The sequence below is a fragment of the Tubulanus polymorphus genome, chromosome 1 (genome assembly GCF_964204645.1).
Source record: "Tubulanus polymorphus chromosome 1, tnTubPoly1.2, whole genome shotgun sequence".
NCBI lineage: Eukaryota > Metazoa > Nemertea > Palaeonemertea > Tubulaniformes > Tubulanidae > Tubulanus > Tubulanus polymorphus.
In genome coordinates, this window is record NC_134025.1 from 5,216,108 (window position 1) to 5,239,505 (window position 23,398).

The 23,398-nt window shown below is 36.8% G+C and overlaps 4 protein-coding genes across 7 annotated transcripts; 1 reads left to right on the forward strand and 3 right to left on the reverse strand.

The window, feature by feature from the left end:
- The first annotated feature begins 145 nt into the window (after positions 1 to 145).
- Positions 146 to 5,130, forward strand: LOC141898150 (protein henna-like). 4 transcript variants are annotated; one of them, XM_074783993.1, is made up of 14 exons: positions 146 to 401; positions 1,014 to 1,133; positions 1,374 to 1,551; positions 1,741 to 1,758; positions 2,034 to 2,122; positions 2,249 to 2,316; positions 2,400 to 2,450; positions 2,611 to 2,756; positions 2,845 to 2,980; positions 3,603 to 3,729; positions 3,814 to 3,909; positions 3,977 to 4,110; positions 4,212 to 4,327; positions 4,716 to 5,130. In XM_074783993.1, exons 1-14 carry the CDS (start codon positions 255 to 257, stop codon positions 4,760 to 4,762), a joined length of 1,473 nt encoding a protein of 490 aa, XP_074640094.1. In that variant the 5' UTR covers positions 146 to 254; the 3' UTR covers positions 4,763 to 5,130. The 4 variants fall into 4 exon arrangements, with proteins under 4 accessions (XP_074640094.1, XP_074640101.1, XP_074640111.1 ...); XM_074784000.1 differs by lacking the exon at positions 4,716 to 5,130 and adding an exon at positions 4,498 to 4,583; XM_074784018.1 differs by lacking the exon at positions 146 to 401 and adding an exon at positions 871 to 925.
- A 645-nt stretch (positions 5,131 to 5,775) lies between these two features.
- On the reverse strand, positions 5,776 to 11,477 carry LOC141911689 (BTB/POZ domain-containing protein 10-like). The gene is made up of 9 exons (XM_074802694.1): positions 11,400 to 11,477; positions 10,937 to 11,136; positions 10,423 to 10,824; positions 10,226 to 10,328; positions 9,846 to 9,966; positions 9,586 to 9,683; positions 9,374 to 9,473; positions 8,942 to 9,106; positions 5,776 to 8,835 (listed from the first exon to the last, which is right to left on the reverse strand). Exons 2-9 carry the CDS (start codon positions 11,032 to 11,034, stop codon positions 8,552 to 8,554), a joined length of 1,371 nt encoding a protein of 456 aa, XP_074658795.1. The 5' UTR covers positions 11,035 to 11,136; positions 11,400 to 11,477; the 3' UTR covers positions 5,776 to 8,551.
- Positions 11,478 to 15,590: 4,113 nt separating this feature from the next.
- LOC141913703 (uncharacterized) lies at positions 15,591 to 17,494 on the reverse strand. The gene is made up of 4 exons (XM_074804972.1): positions 17,358 to 17,494; positions 16,966 to 17,079; positions 16,739 to 16,867; positions 15,591 to 16,644 (listed from the first exon to the last, which is right to left on the reverse strand). The coding sequence occupies exons 1-4, from the start codon at positions 17,365 to 17,367 to the stop codon at positions 16,385 to 16,387; spliced, it is 513 nt and encodes a 170-aa protein (XP_074661073.1). The 5' UTR covers positions 17,368 to 17,494; the 3' UTR covers positions 15,591 to 16,384.
- A 919-nt stretch (positions 17,495 to 18,413) lies between these two features.
- LOC141915510 (CUB and sushi domain-containing protein 2-like) lies at positions 18,414 to 22,298 on the reverse strand. Its single transcript, XM_074807079.1, has 4 exons — positions 19,976 to 22,298; positions 19,725 to 19,878; positions 19,287 to 19,569; positions 18,414 to 19,197 (listed from the first exon to the last, which is right to left on the reverse strand). Exons 1-4 carry the CDS (start codon positions 22,296 to 22,298, stop codon positions 18,451 to 18,453), a joined length of 3,507 nt encoding a protein of 1,168 aa, XP_074663180.1. The 3' UTR covers positions 18,414 to 18,450.
- Positions 22,299 to 23,398: the final 1,100 nt, after the last annotated feature.

Sequence of the window (23,398 nt, forward strand, 5' to 3'; positions counted from 1 at the left end):
AGCTCGACGATTTTCATTTTATCCGTGCATCCCCGTCACCATATTCAAACCAAACAACCTGTTACTCTCTTTACGCATGCATATAATTTGAATCCTAATTTGTACGAACACGGCTGAGGCTTTAAATACCTGTGGCCCGGCGCTATATATATAACTATGGTTAATGAAAATATTGCGCAGGAGAATTTCTCGCTGCGACTTGAATTAGCAAAAAAGGGACAGATTCTGTGAAAAAAAGGTTTGAATTCTAAATCATGGGTGAGGCGGCGAGCAAATTGAGACGATTGAACAATCATAATATAATCACCGGCCATACACGTTTTGAAAATTTGGACACGATCAGTCGAACCAGTATCAATACACATGGAACTGATGATTCCGAAATATGCCCACTATATAAGGTAAGAAACCCATTGCTTTAAAATCTAAAGCTGGCATCATCGAAGATAGAATTTAGCAGTGCTATGATCTATCAAATTTGTTTTATATTCGGTACTCTCATGATTGATATGTCAAAATAATAGAATCAAATGGAAGGAGAAACATTCTTCTTATAAAAACGCTCTATATTGAAAAAAGAAATATTCTTTCGAAGACAACCTGTTAAATTATGCCAAATCGTCATGAAATTTGCTCAGTGTTCAATACAATCTAGCAATAAAGGTGTTAATGAAACATGATCAGCTACTCAACTTAACAATCGGAACTTAATTTTGCTCTTTATGTGCGGGTTTTTTTCATTTGGTCAATATATCATTTGAATGATTGGAATTAGCGCGAATCTAAGATCAGCTGACATTTAGTGCTACCTGTGGTAGTCACCAGTACTAAGCTAATCGAAGACCTGACAAGCGGGCTCGAACGCGTCATTATTTGAGCTAACACTCAGAGGCATAACGTCATGGATTTGCAAAACGGCGATTCGGTCAGTTTTGAAAGGCGTTAATTGATAATAATTCACATTTTCTTTAGTGCACATTTTTTGTCATAATGGTGTCAATTATATATTTCAGAGCGATGCAAGCAATCCTGGATATCTTAAAGATGTAAAGGCGAAAAAAGATGCTACTTGTGTGGTATTCACGGTGTCCGACGAGGTTGGCGCATTAGCTAAAGCTCTAAAAGTATTCGAGGTAAGATATTTATGCCTCTCTAATTACGATTTTTACGATCTTCCTGCGTAGAATTAGGTGTATAACTCCTTTTTTCATTCAAGGATTTTGATGCATCGTCATTTTAATTAATTTCATACCTATTTCAATATTGAAAAATTCCCTAGTAAATACTATATATGTAACTTTTATGTGTATCATATTGTATCGCAAATAGTTTTCATGCGATCATGATGATATTACTTCATTCTTCACCTAAAGGATCACTATGTCACCCTTGAACATATCGAATCTCGACCTTCGAAAACTTCATCTGGTGATTACGACTTTTTCGTCTCGGTCGACAGCAGTCTTCCTGGTTTCAAAAGCGCAATTGACGACTTACAGAAACGGGCTCAATTTATGCAAGTTCTCCACAGAAATCCTGATGCCGACGAAGGTAGGAAAAAAACGGCCATTGTATGTTCCAATAGTACTGATATATGTAACAGTCGTGCGTGTTTTCATGTATTCCACATGACTTTCAACGCGACCTGACCACAGGTCAAGATTTCTTGTCAGTCATCCAGGCCATTTAAGTAAGGTCATCAATAAAGTGACGAAACTGCTTTGCATTTTGTTGTTTTAGGATACTTTATACGGGAAGGTAAAATGAATAGAGCACAGCTTTCTAAATAGATTTTTATGAATTATGAATTATTAGATGGATTCATTTATTTAACGTTATTCTTTCACGGAAGCATGATGTTGTGGTGGACGTTGATTTCTAATATCATTTTTGCTATCATTTTTTATGTTTCGTATTGATATTTTTATACTTAACATGGTATCAGTGTATCTAGACACCTTTATTTTGCGCAGATAACATTGCTTTCTATGGTTATAAGTGTAACATTGAACATTTGCTATAACTATCTCTAGTACCATGGTTTCCTCAAAAGAAGAAGGATTTGGACCGATTTGCAAACCAGATTCTGAGCTATGGATCAGAACTTGAAGCAGACCATCCAGTAAGTATTACACCTATATATTCATCACAATGTCCTGAAATGGACTGAAGATCTGACGAGAACTCATCTTCAAATTATCTCTGCACGTGTCTGAATCTTATGAATAATAATTTATTGATATTTTAGGGCTTCAAAGATCCAGTCTATCGCGCGAGAAGGAAGGAATTCGCCGATATTGCGTTCAACTACAAATAGTAAGACAGTTCACCACGAGTTTCATATTGAGCAAAATTCATAAGAGAAATCATAAAGTTTGCTAATATTTGCTTTATTCCAGTGGCCAGCAAATACCCGAGGTAACCTATACCGAAGAAGAGGTGAAAACGTGGTAAGAACTTAGAAGGGTGAACAAAATAACACAAATGATAAATGGGTGATTGATGATTAAAAAAGATTGAAGACTCATTTCTTCCGTAATGATAATATGTTGGTAAAGATTTGTTTACAGATCTGGAAAAACGCTACAATTTCTGTTTTCTTTTTGTTAGGGGTACAATATTTCGAGAATTGACAAAGTTGTATCCGACTCACGCATGTCGAGAATTCAACCACGTATTTCCTCTGCTGATTGAAAACTGCGGGTACAAAGAAGACAATATTCCACAGCTGCAGGACGTATCTGACTTTCTGCAAGGTGACAAACCATTCACATGAATTATAAAACGGCTCAAGGAATATATCAAAAAAGATGGCATTCTTCATTTTTTAATTTTGTTTTTCAGATTGCACTGGTTTCACGTTGAGACCCGTGGCTGGATTATTGTCATCAAGAGACTTTCTTGCCGGCTTAGCCCATAGAGTGTTCCATTCAACCCAGTATATTCGTCACAGTTCAGCCCCCATGTACACGCCCGAACCGTAAGCTCTGTATAATCTTATTCAAGGGCCCCTCGTAGATTTTTGTATTTATTTATGAAACATTTCAAAAACAGACGTATGATTTATCTTTATTTTCGTCAATCCCGTGTCTGTCTGCATGACGCCCTTGAACAGAAACTGACCGCGTCTATACGGAAATAAACTAACCGGTATACCATAAAACAATACATGCAGAATATGGTCGAGTAGACCAATAATATATTTATACCATAAACGACAACCACCTGTGTCTTAAATTATGTTATCCGTGTTATAAATCTTATACATCTGTTCTGATACACACGTTCGAACATAATGCTTTATGCCAGGTATATTCAAATCAGGAATACGAAATGAAATAGTTGATAAACAATTGAGGAAGTCTTCGTTATATGAAAAAAGATGTGAAAAATAAGCCTTAAATCTGTGGAATCGCAGTTATACCGTAACGATGAGAATCTTAATATCAGACCTGTTAAAATTTATTTCCTTTTTCATGTGTTGGAACGTAAGTCAAAACTTAGCCAGAAGTATATCATTCAATGCTGTCTGGACCTTAATTCTTCGAACAGTATAATACTTTTTGATCCATCATGTTTAAGTCAAGTATTTTCATATCCAGAGATGTTTGTCATGAACTGTTGGGACATGTCCCTCTTTTCGCCGATCCAGCATTCGCTCAGTTCAGTCAAGAGATAGGACTGGCAAGTCTGGCTGCCTCAGACGATTTCATTGAAAAATTAGCAACGGTTAGTTTTAGCACGGTTAGTTTCAGTTCATATACATGTCTTATTTTAGAATCCTCCTTTATTGTTTTGTTGTTTTTTTGTCAGTGCTATTGGTTTACTGTTGAATTTGGTTTGTGTCGGCAAAACGGAGAACTGAAGGCATACGGCGCCGGATTGCTTTCATCGTTTGGAGAATTACAGGTAAAACTCTAAAAATGCCCTAAAATAAGAAAAATTCAAATGTTCATGTGTGAGCCTATAATTGCAGTATTGTCTCTCTGACAAACCAGAGGTGAGGCCGTTCGAACCGCCGCAAACCGGCCTGCAGAAATATCCTATCACCAGCTTCCAACCGATTTATTACGTGGCTGAAAGCTTCGAGGACGCGAAAGAAAAATTGTCGTAAGGAATCACAACTATTCATTCATATTTTCGTTTTCATCAGGAATATCAATTTTTGTATATATACTTATTGAGAATCATCTGTTTTGTTCGAATTACAGGAATTTTGCAGCTCGGTTCCCCAGGCCATTTGCTGTACGATATAACCCTTACACACAGTCGGTTGAAATTCTCGATTCGAAGCAACGAATTTCATCTTTGGTCAGGGATATTCGAAGTAAGTTTTACTTTATGAATCAAATAAAACTTAATTAAATGAATATCCAAGCGAGGGATTTACTGCACCAGTTTTTGAAATGAACGTTGAGAAACTGATGTGACATATATCAGTACAAGAATGAATAAAACCAGCAGAATTAAAGATTCCTATTTTTGCTTTTCGCATAGTTATGGCCGGTAAAATAGTAATTTCTTTTTTGGCATGCTGATTATATCGTGCACTAAACCGTCTTTTCACAATAAGCATGTGTATTTTGTAACACATCTATGGGATTCCTATGTAGCACTGCCATCGGCATTTTCATATCATTTATGGTTATCTAATGTGGTTATAGATTGATATTCAATATGACGTAGACAATTTCATATGGGTTTTGATATTTCAGGTGAAATATGCATTTTGGAGGACGCTCTGCTGAAATTCAAAATGTAACGTACTAATCGCTAAACCAGAGTTCGTTCATCGATATTTTAATATTTGACTGAAGTTTACAAATATAATTTTTACTATTAGTAAGAATATTCCAATCAATTTAATTATATCTGATGTTTGACTAAACGTGTATTATAATTTTCACGACTTTTCGCTTGTAAATTGGTCACATTTATTATGTATGTATAAAGAGTAAATCATTAATCAATAAGATATCTCACATCAACTATAGATTTGCGCATTGAGAATTCTTTAAGCTCGCTTATTTCTAAATTAGTGATAGTTTGTCTGTGATGATTCATATTTAGCAAACCGTGTCTAAATTTGTCTATATACGTATACTACGGTGAATGGGTTTATCATAAAGTGGTATTTTGTTTTAGATATGTTGAAAATAAACGCCAATATCTTAAAACGTTTTAGTTCTCTCAATTCGGAGATTAAGGTTGGTATCGATCAATTGAAAAAAACGGAAGATAAGATAACAAACTGATATGATAAAATTTTCAAGTGAAGATTTTGTTATCATTACGCTGAAGAACAAAACAAACACGGCCATTTTTAAGAGGGCACATGTCTGTCATCGACATAATGAATCGACACTGAAAATCGACACACAAACAATCCGGGTCAAAATGAATTCATTCAAGTAAATTCAAAAGGAAGGAAATTTATACAAGATCTTTTAAATGAGAAACCATCCAATATTATTTGAGTATAAGATAGGCCTTTCACTCACTATCTTCATCAACTAAAATCCAGTAATACAAGAGCCATACAAGGCATTCTGATTTTAGTCTCAAACGGATCAATTTCAATACCGCTTCGGTGCAGTGACATGTTAGATTCTTTCCAGAGCATTCTTTTCTGAAATCCTCAACGCAAATATCATCACAAATCATGCCAAAAGATTCTCTCCAAACTCAAATATATATCCGATCAGCTTTAAATACATCCTATAATCCTCACAGCCCGTAAAAGGAGACAAAACAAATATAAGATTTTTTATCGTTTTTAATATATATCATATACATACATACATACAAGTACATCGTGAGAAAGCATTACAAGGTTATTTACAAATACAGGTTTAGGGAGCTCGAAATTCATCAAGGACGATTTAGCAACATACCACAAAAACATTACTAAAAGGTGCCAGATAGCCATTATACAAACCACAGATATAATATAGTTAGCATGTTTACATATAAAACTAATAAAAGAACCATTTTCTAAATTTGCCATAAGACAAATATTAAAGAAGCTGGTCCCAATCAAATTAAAGTTATTCAGCATTTGTTAGTTGTACAATAAAAATACCGAGCACACACTGTTAAAACGGAATAGATACTTTACCCTTCGCTGAACAAAGAGAAAACATAATCATACTACATGTACAAAATTTTTTCCGAATTCACGCTGCGGTTACATGTGCCGATTTCATATTGTTTTATCCAACAATAATTGTAATACCCGGTATCTGCTTGTCCGTTTTATAGCTTGGTCACAGTCATGAAACAATAACCTATGTTCGTTTATCAATCTATCAACAAACACTACAACTGAATGATAAATCTGTCTTCCTATCATTTGATAGTGAGAATGTCAAGAATTATTTACACTGATTGGTAGTTGTACCTAAATGCCTGAATTAGAGTAAATTTCACCTACCTCAGACCCTCTCAGACATAGTCCCTTTTGGGCTAGAAAAAAATGTTGATCGGGTATACATTCAACATTTCGGTAATTTTTAGTCTTGTTTTCACAAAAGAAAAGATTTGCATTCTTTTAGATTGTCTGAAAATATGGTCCAAATTTGTCAAAATGAGTTAGGCAAAGCTTACTGCTTTTATTTTTCAATTTAATGAATAAAACGATGAACACACAATAGCAGTAACCTACATGACTTGTAGTGGAATTCAGTTTGTTCTAAGAACCAATTTAACACAAAACCTACTAAATTATATTGATACAAAAATATGTACAAAGAAAATAAATTACTTCACTAGAAATGGTTGAAAGCAGCAATCATTTCGATGTTTTATGGAAGCGTCTGGTTTCGGAAGGCTATTCTGACTCAAAGAGATACGATTACATTTTATTTAAATTATATTTCAATCACAATTACAAACCATTCAGAATTTCTATTTCTGAACAGATTTCAGACACAAATGTGTAAATTGATTGATTCACTGCACTATGAAATACACTATTAAAAATTGAAACAACGATTTGCAGTCCCTCATGAATCATTCGAAGTTGTGAACAGAAGATTAATGACCAAAGTTATTTGATCTAAATTAAGAATTTTATCTGGCCTTTAATAAGTGGAGTATTTTCCTATCACGCATTTCATAAAGTACACTTGATTTCAACTTACAAAATCATATAACTTATGAGGAATAAAAGGTAGACAGAATCTACTATACATAGTTAACTATATGGTTAATACATATAAATCGAATATGAAATAACTGACAATTAACACTTCATCGGCTTAAAATGAACTTCAGGTCTCATGGCAAACTGCACGTAGCATAATGATTAAAATCTTTACAGAAATTAAAATTTGTCGTAAAATATGCATAAAAACTGAAGATAAAGCAATATGAATTTAATACACACAGCATTTTTTTTTTTACTTACTATGGGAAATCATGTAAGTGTATCCAAATGTTAATAAAACAACAATATAACTTATCATCTTATCATCAACTTATCATCATAAAGAGACGAAACAATAATTACTACATGCAACCTGAATTTAATACGCGTTATCACACGCAGACACTAGGCAATAAAACTTGACATTGAAACTTGCCTTTTTAAATAATCTGTTTCTAGCTCAAACTTAAATTTGTCATCTCATCGATGCATTATCAATTATTCTTTTGAAATCTAAAAACGGTGACTATCATTAGATGTGAATGAAATTTGGGTTTGTTAATTGTTTGGCCTTATGATAGAAACTTATACTCAACTCTCCATGAACGGAGCTACCGGTATATCATCATTGTTACAATTTTGGCAGTTATTGCAGATCGCTGTCCTGAAGAATATCTAAAAACGCAGACATTTCAGGTCATTTGTTCTTCCAAGGTCCGCAAACCATGTATGAACAAGAATGACCATTATGCATGACTCAATGTGTTATAACTGATGTACAGGTATATTCTGAATTGTTAGAAATGAGTCTTATTTACACAAGTCTTTGTTCAACGTCCGCCACCATAAATATCAAGCTTTATGAATTGTATCAATCACGTGCCTAATAGATAAAATCGAAATTTGATATGCGTTTCAAAATAAGAACTGCTCTAAGTACCGGCTCGGTAGAAATCAACACAAATCTCAATATAGTAAATCTCTACAGAAATTACAGTTGTACATGGAACCTGATACAACAAATAAAACCAGAACATTTACAACCAAAATTCACGATCTAATCATTATCACTGAAATGTCATATATCTATATGTCGTATAAGTTAACCAAATACTAAATACATCATCCCAGCAGAATAGAGCAAAGGAGCTAACCACCTTGATTAGCGTTAGATTCTATCGTATGGTTTAACTGTGTAGGCACTGATTTGCAGACAATATTTTGAGTTCACACATGTAGCCGCCTGTACAGACATTTCATGCAATATCAGTAATTGAATCGCATTCGAAATACACGACATATACAAATAGCATCATCTGATATTCTATTTGAGCGAAGAGTTTGAAAGAAGAATCATTAGATCATAAAATCAGCACATGAAATGTTTTCTCGGAGCATAGTTGGTCACTCATCAACGGGTAACTGAACGCCGGGGTATGGTTCGGATGGCGATGGCTGCGGCGGAACTATCGGCACGATGTTCGCCACATCGATGGCATCAGGTACAACAGCAGCGACTGGTGCTGCCTGTAGAGCCGGTATCTGATCGATTTCCCCGTCTGCAGCTGCAGCAGCAAGATTCGTAATCGATTTACTTTTAACGCATTGAAAATCCACATGCCGGCTTTTATTCTCCTCTTTTTCCCACGACATACGGATAAATGGCCGCTGAACATAGTTGTAAATCACTGTAAATCAGAAGAACTCAAACTAAGCATAAAATAATTTACAGTTATTTTCACTTGCTGTCGAAATAGTAACCCGTTTTATCACATGGCTACGGATAAATCTTACCTTCTGGTCGCGCTCCAGGGCGACGTTTTATTTTCTCTTTGTACGTCGGATAGCCTTCTATACCCAAGCGTATTTTTTTCAAGCCTCGTTCCTTTAACACCTGTTTCGCAACATCTCGGTTTTCGATATATTTGAAGAACCTGTATAGATGCGTATTATGGATAACTGAAAAGAAAATTGATTGCGTATTTGTATTGCCCTACATGACATTATTTTATACCTGAAATTAATGGTTACAATCATGCAGATGCAGAAAATATTCAAAAGCCTAACTTCTTAGAAACGACGAATTAATTTATTTCCTAACAACATGAAAGATGACTTACAGACCAGACTGCCATTAGGAACACATTTTAGGAGATATGTTTTATTTTTCAGAATTGAACCAAAGAATTTTTTGTTTTAGAAAAATGGAATAGAGATGTGACATACTTTGAGTATATTCTTCACCCATCTGTGGTGGATAATCTTCATCCCAGTCAACAATATCTTCTTCCGTTAGAACAACAATGTGACATTCACGATCTCCTTTCTAGAAGATATAACATTCATTCATAAAAAAAACAGTAGCGCCATCTATTAACTGCAAAGGATACCGTACATACTCTAATTTCAATGTTAATATTTCTACAGAACTGGCTTACCTGTGCGCAGTGAACCATCAGAGGTAAAATATAGTGGTCAAGAAAGTCCTGGAATTGGAGACGCGCTCCATCATTCGATAATTCATGGAGTAAGGCACCTAACAAAATTGATCAATTTGATTATGACATTATCAATAAACAAATGAACAATATGGTTAACACGTCTTTATTAGTGACAATTTTCAGCTCGATTTTGTAATCATTCAACTTCACTTTAAAGTGAATAGATTTGAATGAATGCTCTCTGCCAAAATACTTACGCAGATTCTGACATTTCACTGTTGTAGCATCAAATGGTATGAGTAGATAATCACACGCCTCCCTCAGTTCTGGTACTGATATACTAGGAGGACATCGCACGCATCCACATTTGTAGTAATCCTGTAATCAAAGGGGAACAAATCTGTATCAAATATAGATGGATCGAGCGTGTATTTCCAGAAAACTATTTCTTTAAATCTTAATCCACGGATAATACATTGGATTTGTACCTACTGAGGGTAGGTCCAAAAAAGATTATCTATTATTCATGGCAGTAGCCAAAAATAGATTTATCTAAGTTATGAATTATCCAAACTGAATGATTAATTAAGTAAGTAGGATAGAATTAAATTCAAAGCTCTTACAAAACATAACTTACCAATATAGCTCTAAAAACAGTAGCAGATATTCCTTCAGCTACATCGAATTCCCCGCGATCATTGGGCCGAGTAAAATTGTTATCTAATGATGAAGTAAACATTCTGAAAGTGATAAATCAAACATCAGCAAAATTTGGAAACAAAAACGACTCAAAATAATTACAGAAATATAGATAGAACTGGTAGACTAACATACCTGCCAAGCATTGTATTCGGATGTGAACGGAATATATCGGGATCGACCACAAAGCGAGTATCATCAACAACTAACGTCAATCGTTCCGAATGTCTCGATCTGTTCACATTATGAGACTCAATACGCGATGAACCGTTTCCATTATTGTCACTATTTCCCGATGTAGCACCTTTTTGATTACGAGCCGGACTACCACTGGATAAACATGACCGTAGTCGATTGCGGGCAGCCGCATTACTGTTCGCTGGTTGTATGGATGAGGCGGCAGCGCCGATCTCTCCGTCCGAAGCATTCAAATCTAGTTTGTCCATTTCGTCTACAGCACAGTCATCTTCCCCTTCTGTACTAGTATGACTTCCTCTGTGTACTAGACACGGTTTTGAACGAGGTGGTTTAATAGAACTAAAATGAAAAATCAGGATTAAAATAAATAAACACATTGTTATGAAATGTCTATAACAATATTTCCGACCTGTGGCAATTATGTCCATGTTATCACCTATTGAGATCTCACCTATGTCTTTTAATGCAAGTTCGTCTTCTTTCGTCAATTTCTGAGAATTCGGTGTCACTACTGCTATCATATTCTCTAGTCGGCTTACGATGTGCCATACCACACAAAGTGTTAGGCACGTAGCCAGATGTATGTAGCTGGCCCGTGAGTCTTCGTATTAAATGTCGATAAAATCATCAATAATTTCTCAGTCACCATATCTACAAACCAAATATGAAATAAAGATCATATAATTATGGAGGAATTGTGTAAGATGTTGATTTATTTTGGCAATACAAAATTGAATCGTGAAACTGAATGACTATTTTGACTGAATTGAATTTGTTGCTAATTTTCATCAGTGACGGTGTGTGTTATTCGGTTGTCTTCGAGTTTGTTTCTCGTTATCTGTGTAACTGAATGACACCGGCAAATATTTCACTTCAGAATATAGAAGACTATCGCAGAACCCATGAACAATTACCATATTGCCATCGACCAGTCCTCTTGATGCAATTTATTCCAAGAACTTCATTTGATAAACACCAACCCGGAAGTAATTTTGCATCAGGTGGCAGCACTTTCTGGTAAGAGATGTGGCGGCGGGCGGCCGGACACCGGGTCGAAACTCCAGTCTTGTCTAATTAATAGCAAAAATCCTCTAGTCATCTAACATGGTATTCATTTATGAACACAATAGCACAATTTTCAGTCCATCCATTAAATTGCTAATTTATATCATGTGGCCTGACAACAGAAATCTGTGCATACATTGTCATGCTACAATGATAGGCATTCTCACAAAATAAGAAAGAAGTTTCAGCCAATACTGTCATAATTTGATTCTTAATGTATTACATATAGTTTGGTTCGTTATAATGATTCATTCATTTCCATTCTGAAATCTACATAGTGCACTTCTTCGACAATTATATTTTAACAAATTACAAGGCAAGTGCGTTCTCAAGATTTCGAACAACACCAGAAATCAGGGATAATGTCACAACATGGAATGATGCAATAAGAGCCTACTATCTATATTCACCTAACCGAGACACAGTAGTACAAATAACACAATAAATATCATTATTTTCATATACAGTATCCAATTTCTCAGTACCGGTACAAGTTTACTGTTCTCTGAAAGTATTAAACATTATTTATCAATAAGTAACCACTTAAAACGTTCATCATAATTCTAATCACCATTTCCAATATCCTCATCAAAAATTCCAATTATAGTCATACAGAATCGATTTCATTAAAAACCATCAAGCACCATAAGAAGAGACTTAGTTCCTCTTTACAACAAATCCTCAACTTAAACACAACAAGTTATACCCATCATTGGGTTCAATTTCGTGCAGAAAGCTAAACAGTCTAGTCTACTCTGAAGAAATAATTCACTGGGCAACATTTACTGTGTTAGTGTCATTACTCTTGAATTCATTACCGTATGTATGTTAAAGAGTTGAGATAAATATTCTAGTGTAGGCGAAAACACTACAATAGTAAAATACACTGCTATAAATACTTATTATCAAAAATACATATGTATTTTTGTTATTATGTATGTTGAGCTCCGAAAAGTAAAACACGCAATGTGGATAAGTCTGTGAAAAAAATTTCAGTCCAACGCGTAGCCTAATGTATTTGGGATATTTATGATTATAGGCTACTCACTGAATTAATTTTAGTTGATGAATATCTTGCCTTTTTATTCTTGAGTAAGTGCATGGAGATGCACCCTTTTCCGGAAACACCTCACAGTTACCCAAACACAAGTTGTAAACACTCGGGAAATATCGGAATATAAGAGGCCCCCAGAATATCTGTGAGAGGTCAAAATTTACAAAGTTTTCTGGGAGAGGACCCCAAGACCCCCAACATTGCTTTGCGCCTGTGGCACTTGGCAAAGCATACTGAAAGTTCCTAAACGCAAGTTTCAGTTTTACTTTTCAGATTTTTGAACACACCCATTTTTACTGCTGGCTGCGCTACTAAACCAGACAGCTGGCTGTTGTTAATGTTTCAAATCAGTTTCTAGATCAATCATTGATGATTTGTTGTTGACAGTTGAATGATATACCGGTACTGATAATTGCGTTCCAATCTTGGCGAATACTTGGTCCTCCTATTTGCGAGTTTGAGCAAGGGCGAATGGCAAAATTATTGTCTGAAAATTGATAATGAGAATGTGCAATCGAATACTTAGTTGAGCATATATCAATGAATAAAATATTGAACATATAACCGGTACTGTACTTACCTTTGATGTCACTGTATCTTGAATAGTTACCGGTATTGAGTCCAGATTTTTGCTAGCAATCGTTGTTTTGAATTCAGAAAAGAAATTGAAATACTATTGTATATGTCTGGCACCGATTTCCTAGGACATCACGCATAACCACATCTGCAGTAATCCTGCAATGATAAAAGCAAATTGGTATCAAATATGGGCAAATCGAGGGTTGATTCCAAGAAAAGATTATGTACACAGCAGTACCGGCAACAGATAATCTAATCAAATATTCATTTTGGAAAAGTTATACATCTGAAATAAAGAATAAATTTCCATTTGAATTGTCAGATATGCATGATTATTCAATTTTATATAATCTTTGTTGTATATCCCCCAGAAATACGGCATGTTTTACAATCCTTTCACAATCCCAAATAATTTCAACTCATTGAATGTCTACGATGAAACCATTGATTATTCAATGTAGTTTCATATCATAATTTATGCCTAACCACGGAGCATGAAGACTCAGGTCTTAGAAAACTGACTCCATTAAATGGTGATGATAGCTATAGGAGAGATAATATGATTAGTTTGCCGTGAGGATACTGATATTTCATTGGTGAGATTACATACGCTCCACCTATACCAGTAGTTTCTCATGATTAATGATGAATTCTTCTGATTTCGGACGACCATTCAACAGTTACGTTCTGCTTATGTCAGTAGAGAACAAATCTGGTAGCTACCGTTTATTTTCTTTGGTTATATTACCAATCACCTTCTTACTGGGAACTTTTGGAAATATAGCAACTTTCATTATTATGACTAATCATAGATTCTGCAGATTATCCTACGCTAACTAATTGTTTTATCTCTATGTGATCTTCTCGCTTGCACCTACTTTACTCTGATGCCTGTGCTACAATTTATTCTCCTGCACATTAAGAGTAGTGGCCCGATTTTTCTGATGAACTCATTAATGAGTTGTTATTTTTACGAGTTTTCAATGGCATTCGTGGCTTACAGCAGTTCATGGTTGATTATAGGTATATCTCTAGAACGGGCTGCGGTGGTGGTCTTTCCATTTTCAGCTCGTTTGATATGCACGCCTAAATTCGCACGATGCGCCATTGTTTTCATCACTATAATTACTGCTTCCTTCTTACCATTTCACACATCAACTGACATGCATTTTCCAGACCAGTCTTATGGATGCTTCTACAGATATCGGTACCCGACTTATGAATTGTTCATTGCATTAATTTCATACAATTACTATATACCTCTAACGTTGATCCTTTTGTGCAATTCTGTGATAATCATTCAACTATTCAGGGGTTCTAAGATTGATTCATCTGACATAAAATCAACGAAGACGAAACGCACGACAATAATGCTTGTAACAGTTTCACTCTCATTTGCTGTATTGACAATTCCTCCCACACTTTGCCCGCTGTTACCAATTTCCTGGGAACTAAGTAATTTTCTTTTTGACATATTTATTAACTTTTTGATGTGCAACTATGCCATTAATTTTTATATATATCTTTTACTGGGAAAGGAAATTCGTCAATATTTCTTAGATCGAATCTGTATCTTAAGAAACCGATGAAATTTGCATTACAATGTTTTGACTTCTTCAAGGTTTTGATGGTTTCTAAAGTCAAACTTACGGGTAAATAATTTTTTCTTGGATTCAGATTTTTGTTAAGAACACAGATTTAATTAGGTTAACGCAGAACAGAATTATACGTATTTCAAGTGACATTTGTGAACAGTAGCAAGACAACACAAAATTCATCATCTAACAATAGCTTACCAGGATTGCTCTGAAAAATCTAACAGATATTACTTCAGCTACTTCAAATTCCCTGTTACATTGTGCCGAGTAAAATTGTTGTCTTGAAGTTAAACGTTCTGAATGTGATAAATCAATTATCCGCAAAATTTGGAAACAAAAATTATTGATCTTTGATGGTAGGGATGAGAGGAAACAAAATGATTATGGAAATGTTGACAGAACTCGATCCTGAGACTAACATACCTGCCAAGCATTATATTCGGATGTGAACGGACTATATCAGGATCGACCACAAACCGAGTATCATCAACAACTAACGTCAATCGTTCCGAATGTCTCGATCTGTTCACATTATGAGACTCAATACGCGATGAACCGTTTCCATTATTGTCACTATTTCCCGATGAAGCATTACTGTTTGCTGGTTGTATGGATGATGTGGCAGCGCCGAGTTCTCCGTCCAAAGCATTTAAATCTACCGGTAGTTGGTCCATTTTGTCTCCATTTCAGTCATCTTCCCCTTCTGTACTAGAATGACTTCTGGTTTTCTCCAGTTATTCTCTTGTCATCTTATATGGTATTCATTTATAAACACAAAAACACTAACAACAGTTAACTAAATTGCTGTTACTGATTTATATTTGGCCTCACAAGAGAAATTTGTTCATATACATTTTACCACTATGATAAGTAGTATAACAAATATAGCTTCATAAACCATCATCTCGAAAGAAAGAAGTTTCAGCCAATACTGACATACTTTGATTTTTAATGTAAACGTAGTGCTTCGCAATACCATTCTGAAATCTACACCGTTGGAATGACAAAATTTCTAAAAAGACATTAAACTTTGGACTAACATTTCAACAATGAAGTGCAATACTCTCCTTTGAACAGCATCAGACATCTGTGAAAAGTCATAACATGGAATGGTGAAATCAGATTCCATTACATGGATGGCACTTTCACTGAGACAGAGTAGCACAAATAACAACGAATATCATTCTAGGCTCCAAGGTTAATTAATTGCATTAAACATTTAAATCCATGGAAAGGCAGTTACAACGTTCATCATAATTCTAAATCACCATTTCATTATCCTCATGAAAAATTCCAATTATATTCATATAGAATTGATTTCATTAAACCATCAAGCACCATTAGAAGAGACTTAGTTCCTCTTTACAACAAATCTTCAACTCAAATATAACAAGAAAATCAACAAGAAATACCCCATCACTGGGTTAATTTCACACAGAAAGCTAAACAGTTAAGTCTAGTCTACTCTGAAGAAATAATTCACTGCGCAACATTTACTGTCTTAGTGTCATTTACTCTTGAATTCATGACGTATTTTTGTTGGTAGTTAAGAACAGTTAAATATTCTAGTGAAGGTGTTAACGACCAAGTATTTATACATACACTATAAATACTTATGATGTCTGTTGGGTTGAACACCCTTGCTATTGTTCATTACACCTCTACTATTGGCAACTAGACCGCTGTTTCTGAACATCGATGGCTGTTGGCGATATTTCGATTCAGTTTCTAGATCAATCTTCGACGATTCGTTGTTGGCAGTTGAATAACTAAATGATTTACTCGTTACACGGTTTCCCTCTTGGCGACCACTGGGTCCTCCTATTTGTGAGTTTGAGCGAGAGCGACTGGCAAAATTATTGTCTGAAAATTGATAATGAGAGTGCGCAATCAAATACTTAGTTGAGCATATCGATTCAAAATAAAATATTGAACATCTTGCTTGTACTGTACTTACCTCTGAAGTTACTGTATCTTGAATAATTATTGCGTGCAGGTTTTTGCTGGCCATCCTGATTTAAAGAATTCTGAGCATAAATTGACACATTACTCTTAATGTCCCACACACTTCCGAAGTCCAAAGCATCTGAAAATGGAAATTCTATCATTTAAATCCAGTACAGAGACTTGGGTGAAACATCAGTCTTTCAGAAATCTTTATGAGAAAGCTTCACTACAACATACCATTACTAGGTCCAGAAGACTTAGTGCAGTCTTTCTTAGGATGATGGTAAGAATCTTCATTCCCAGAATCTTGTCTTGATTTTGAACCAGAGTACAGGAATCGCTTCTTATTTCCTGAATGAAGATACATGATTGAATCGAATGATCACACATGTGATTTGAATTGATTTAGTGTTGCACAGAATACATTATTTGTTAACGTGTGTTTGTCAATGTGTCAAGTGTTTGGACGTAAGATCGTGAAAGCATGAATCAGCCGAAAGTAATATAACCCTCTATACTCTCTAGATATTAATTTCTGCAGTTGAAAAAGCTGCCATTACGGTTACGGTTTTTTAAGTGATCTTTGGCCTGGCCTGATGGAAACACGCGTGGAATCGATTGCAGCTTACCTGTCGACATTTCTGAATTCGATTCAGAAGTCAACAAAATATATCTATAGGTATTCAGATACTACTGATTGATTTGTGTGCAAAATTCATTTTTTTTCAAGAGGAATGTTGATCCTATGTCCAATGTTGATCCTCGGAAACACGATAGAATGTATAAACCGGTCGGAGAACCGGACCCGGCACCGGCTCAATTCGGGCATAGCAATGGATTCGGCACCGGACGCCGCACACTTCTGCTATACGTCCACCGGTCCGCGAGCCGTTAAGTGGCTAGTTGGTCGTGGTCCCTTTGGATAAAGTATTGTTTTATTAACTCGCCGAGAGTCTGACTACTTTTAACCCCGACCGTTATCATCGGACACCAAGGCAAGCGGTAACGCGCCGGAACGGCGTTCCAAACTCGCGCGGGAGTCTCCGATCGCTGGACCACTCCAGAATCCCCTGCCCGATTCTTCTACCCAATGATCGGCGGGCGGGATAGGTATTTTCTCGAACAATAATGAATATTTTCATTGTGAAATTCACCGACTACTAGTAGCTAGTAGGCCTATTTTGTAAATCCTATTTCGAATTTCATTGGCTAAATGAAAGATACGGTAGTGCCTTTTGACGAGGAAAATCAAAATATCTGGTGGCGCGGGAACCGCCCACACGGCCCCCATCGACTGTAAAACTCCTCTTTTAAGAACCGATACGAATGAAATACATTTCAGGCACAAACAGAAACATCACTGATACCAGCAGGAAGCCGTCGTCTATCGCAATATACCGTACATGGAAATGAAAATCAAAATGCCCACGACGTTTCGAACTCTCTAATCAGAAATCATCGTTAGGTGTGGGTTTTAATCTTATAAGATACAAAGCAATTTCTGAATCATCTTCTCACTTCTCGTCAAAAACATCGTCATCGATTTGTACAAATCATTTTAAGAAGTGTAGCCGAGGGACATTTTGTATGTAATTAAAATTCAAGTCCGGAAGGACTTATAGTGTAAAATTGATTTATTTTTTGATCATACACAAAACGATGCACATATATATATTATACGCACTAATCACAGACGTTTATCAATTGAACATCACGCAACAACTAAACTTGAGCTTCAAGGATATCTCGTTGATCATCAGGCGGGGTTAACGTAATCGTTGGCACAGTTCTTGCATGAATAGTATTGCCAGCTGCTTCCGTTTGCGGGGTCGATGATGAATGACTTATCGATGGGTCACACCGAGGTTCTGGCAACGACGGATTTTCGGTGTCGTCGGTTTCAGTATTTGGTGGATTAGATCCAGCACTTGTGTAATGGCGAACAGTTCTATTTCGACCACGTGTTTCTGGTGGATTGTTCGCGTTCACGTCTATTTGATCGACGCAAACCTCGTCGCTGATCGTATCCTCTAAACGTGAGAGTGAATTATCTTCTGTCGCAGATGCTGTTTTCGGGGAGACTTTATCCTCTCGAAAGTTAGAAGTATTAGCATTTTCTTCGTTTGATATTTGAAACGCGAGATTGTCTAAACCTTCACAACTATCGCCTAATTCACTTGTCCTATTACCACCGAGAGTTACACCATCGGGGCCTCTATAAAGCGACATCGTAGAGATGGTAGACACTGATCGATCGTATATCGGATTGGAATACTTTTCGATTTTTCTTCCGATAACAAGGCGGACTGGATACCGCTTTCGGTACCAGAAATAGACGAAAGCAAGTATCAAAACAACTACGAGAACTGTACCAAATATCACGCCGATAATCATAGGGACGTTTGGACGGGCGGGGTTATGGACGTTCTTCAGTGAACTAACTCGGTCTTTCATTTTTGTTGATGATGTCTAAAATGAAAAAATAAGGCAATAAAAATGTTACTTAAGGAATCGAAGGATGTGAATATATCTAAGATGGTTCTCTGATTAATACTTGCCACTATTTCTCCTGGGATATTTGTTATTTGTACTGTAGAGGTGGTCGAAGATTTTGGTGTTGTTGTTTGTGGAGGATGTACGAAATCATAGTCGATAAGAAACCCTTTATACCGGCCCGACTGTTTCACGTTCAAGTTCACTTCAATCTTGACGACCGATGACGTAGATATTACATTGCTAGCTGCATTAACAATGCGCCCAGGCAACCTCTCCTTACCACCAAAAACGTCGTAAATCTTTATGTAGTTTTCATTTCCCAACGGGGGCGGTATATTGACGTACCTAAATAATAAATTCGAACGAATTGAAATTCTTAATTGCGCATCTTGAGAATGTTATGCCTTGACAGTTACAGGTCAAGTTAAACAATAATCAACATTTTCCAAATTCAAATAAAAAGCACTTCTGTAAAACATTTAAAGAACCCTGGATTATACCTGAACGATAGTGCCACAAACAACCCTGGCGTTGCATGGATTAGCCATGTACACGAATGAGTTCCAGGTGTCACATTATTTGGATATCCGGGACTTGCTATCATACCAGCAGTATTTCTCTCAATTCCTCCAGGTAAACATCGGATTTCACAAACTGAAAACAATAATTGTAAACCATCAAATAGAATACAGAAAAATAAAGATAAATCGATATCAGAACTTTTAGAAGTGAGAAACGGTCGAAAACTCACTAGGAGGTGGGGGAATCCATTCCAGCGCATTCAATTTATTTTTGGTACAACTGATTTTCTGACTTCCAATTAAATCAAAAGGTTGGTGACAATTCAACTTCACTCCCGTTCCTTCCTTGACTAGCTGATTGTCTATTTGAAGGAATCCACCTTGAGTGTCTATCAGAGGACAGAATTTCGGAGGACGATATTTCAACGTCGTACTATAGAATAACTTGAATATTATCCCTTCGGCGTTAAATCCCGGTTTGAGTCTTATTTGGAACGAATTTCCGTCCATGTCAAAAGTGATATTGAGACAAGCTTTCCCGATGATACATTCGCCGTGGAGCTGTTTTTCGTAGGGACCGCTTAGGATTTCTAACGAGGTACCCGGAGGTTGATGCAATTCCAGGACATTTACAGTTACGCTGTAGACCCCTTCTTCTAGCCTCACGCTCCAGAAACAAGGATCTGTATCGTGGTAAACTGCTGGATAGTCAGGCGAAACAACATTGCCACTGGGGTGGTGGTAGGTACCTCCACATTGGCCGATGCACCGCGGAAGTGGAGGATGCCATCTATTCGTCAATCCATCGGTTGTACAAATTGAACTGCTGGGACCAGACAACCGAAAAAATGAGTCGCAGCGAATTTGAGCAAAACTCCCAATCGAATTATTGCCTAACACAACCGTGCCCCATTCGACGTGAGGCTTTTTACAAAATTCCGAAGTCACCGCATTGTATGTCAGGACAAATGTACCCTGTTTCTCCCCGCCCATCTTTTGCACTGATACACGTACCGAATTAGATGTAGAATATACTTTACCGAAACTAGAAATCTCTGTTAATGACACGAGCAAGGTTTCGACATTTTTCTTAACATCGAACACGGTTATAGTCGTAAAATTATCTATTACGACTTCTTCGAACCGTATTTCCAGTATTTGGCCGGGGTTAGCGCGGATTGCATACGAACATTTCGTCCCTTTCGGCATCTGTTGCGGATAAGCAGGTGATAGTATGACTCCCGTTTGATTGGTCAATATAACGTCTTCGTATCTATTTTGCTTGAAACTCCACCGTTTACAATGGCTCACGCACGAGGGTAACTGCGAATCACTGATTGACCACTTATTTTCTCCGAGACACGTAGAAAATGTATTCGCGCTATTTTTCCGCGCCAGAACATAACCTTGGCGACAGCGATATTGCACGAAATCACCTGAAATGTAATAGGATTTCGCCACGCCGATGTACATATTCATGGCCTCAGGTGGATTGAGACAAACTTTCGAGCTGTTGCTATAAATGGTATAAGACAATTTGAAATGCCCTCCGCTGCTTTCCGCGCTTGATATGAATTTCGCAATTAGTACGTTGCTTTCACTTATTATGCCCGTGAATGGACTGTCCCCAGAGAATACGGCGAAAGGCGATATGTCGGTCGTATTTCGATAGAGTTGGAAAGTGTCACCGGTGGAAACGTCAAAAACATCGGCTGTTAGGTTAATATTTAGATAAGTTTCGTTCATTTGAATAATCCAGGTACACGCGTGGTTACTGGAATAATTGTTCGGGAAATCCTGCGACAAAATTACATCCTTGTGACGAGAAAGGTTTATCGAACTATTTGCACTATCGCACGGGGTAGAACAACTGGGGGTGTGATAATTCCACACAGGCTGATCAGATTGATCATTTGCCGTCAGACATTCTATTTCACGAGCGCCAATCAGTACATAGCCATCATCACAGTCAAATTGTATCTTAGCACCAATTCGAAAATCATCTCCATTTCGGTGTCCCCAAGTCGGTTGACCAGGATCCGAGCAATCGTGAATTTTAATAAATTTATAATCTAATTTAAAACCTTTGCCAGGTGATGGGGTGCTGTGGTCAGATTCAAACAACAGCCACACACTATTTGAACGAACAAGAATTTTCTGTTTTTTTACGATTCCGCCGAACGACCATTTTGCCTGGTCGCGTTCACCGCTGATGTAGCGGTCATAAATTCGTAGAACATCGCCGTTAGATTTCGAAGTCTTTTCGTCGGTGTCAAACTTTCTGAAATAGATCTGAATAAACCAGCCGTTTGCTGGTGCTTGGATGTGCCATTCGCAAGAGACCAGCGGTTTGTAGCCGTTTGGAAATCCCGGTGAAGTTATTTGACCAGAAGCGTTGTACAGATTGCGGCCACATTGGCCGGTATCTCTGGGTAGATCGTTGGGTTTAAATCCAGTTGAGCAACGCGATAGAAACGAACACGATAGCGCAACTGCGACGAAGAAATCCAGAAACGCCCATTTCCGCACCGAGTCACCCCACAAACGAATCATAATGACACATTTTCATTCGGAATTGATATCGTAATTGCCAATTGGAATCGATTGCCAGTTGGTATAATAGCTCCTGAAATTGAAAAATTACTACAGATGAATCAATGCTACCACCGGTTTTCCTGAAAAGCTTATGAAAATGGTCTGCGCTTTGTAAACAACCACAAAAATCTCTCCAGCCTTCGACGGTTTTCAGTGCTAGTCGAGCGAACAATGAAAATATAAACGCATAACTTTGAATTGTTTTTGTGACGATAGACAATAAGAACACTTACTACTGGGTTGACCTTTGCTAATCAAACATGCATCCAGTATTCGGAAAACATACATAATTCATCCAGATAGTGGCATAATGCCAGGAATACGGGCGAAATGAGTTTATTTTGAAGTCATATGAAACAAAATTATCTATTCATTTTCATCCATTTATTCAAATTTTATACAGCGTTTCGAATAAATAGCACGTTTATTTCTAACTCGACGACAAATGTTTGTGATGCAGTTTTAATTTAATCTAATATATTAACCAGTCTACAGCGGATTTCTGGCGCCGCACTTTCTGGAAGACAGTCGACTTATCACATTATTAGACACTGCAACTAAAAATGTATTCATATACGTATATTTTCATGTATCTTACCGATATTCTATTTGCATCTTTCGATCCGTATCTTCGATTTTCCTTCTAGTTTGCAATACGTTGTATTAGTTGACTTGTTATTGTATATGATGTGTATAAGCTCACTCCACCCTCTCCATCTCCATGCGTTTCACGTCATCTATAATTGTGCTGTTGCGCTATTGTTCACACGATTTCCAGGAATATCGATCATGTGACTGGCCCCGCTTAGCACGGCTTATCATTCGCAGCATCCGATCCACGAGAGAGAGAGTCGATCGATACTATATATGTAATTGTGACGGGAGGAAATAGGAGATGGAGCCTCCATCAGCGTGTAATCAACTGATCGATTTTCTCTTGACAACGAAGATATGTTTGATTCAGTTTATCTGCGTTGCCAAGATAAGAATCTGCCTCTTCGTCATATTGATGATTGGGTGACATCATCCATTGTGTCATAGATAACTAACGTTGGCGG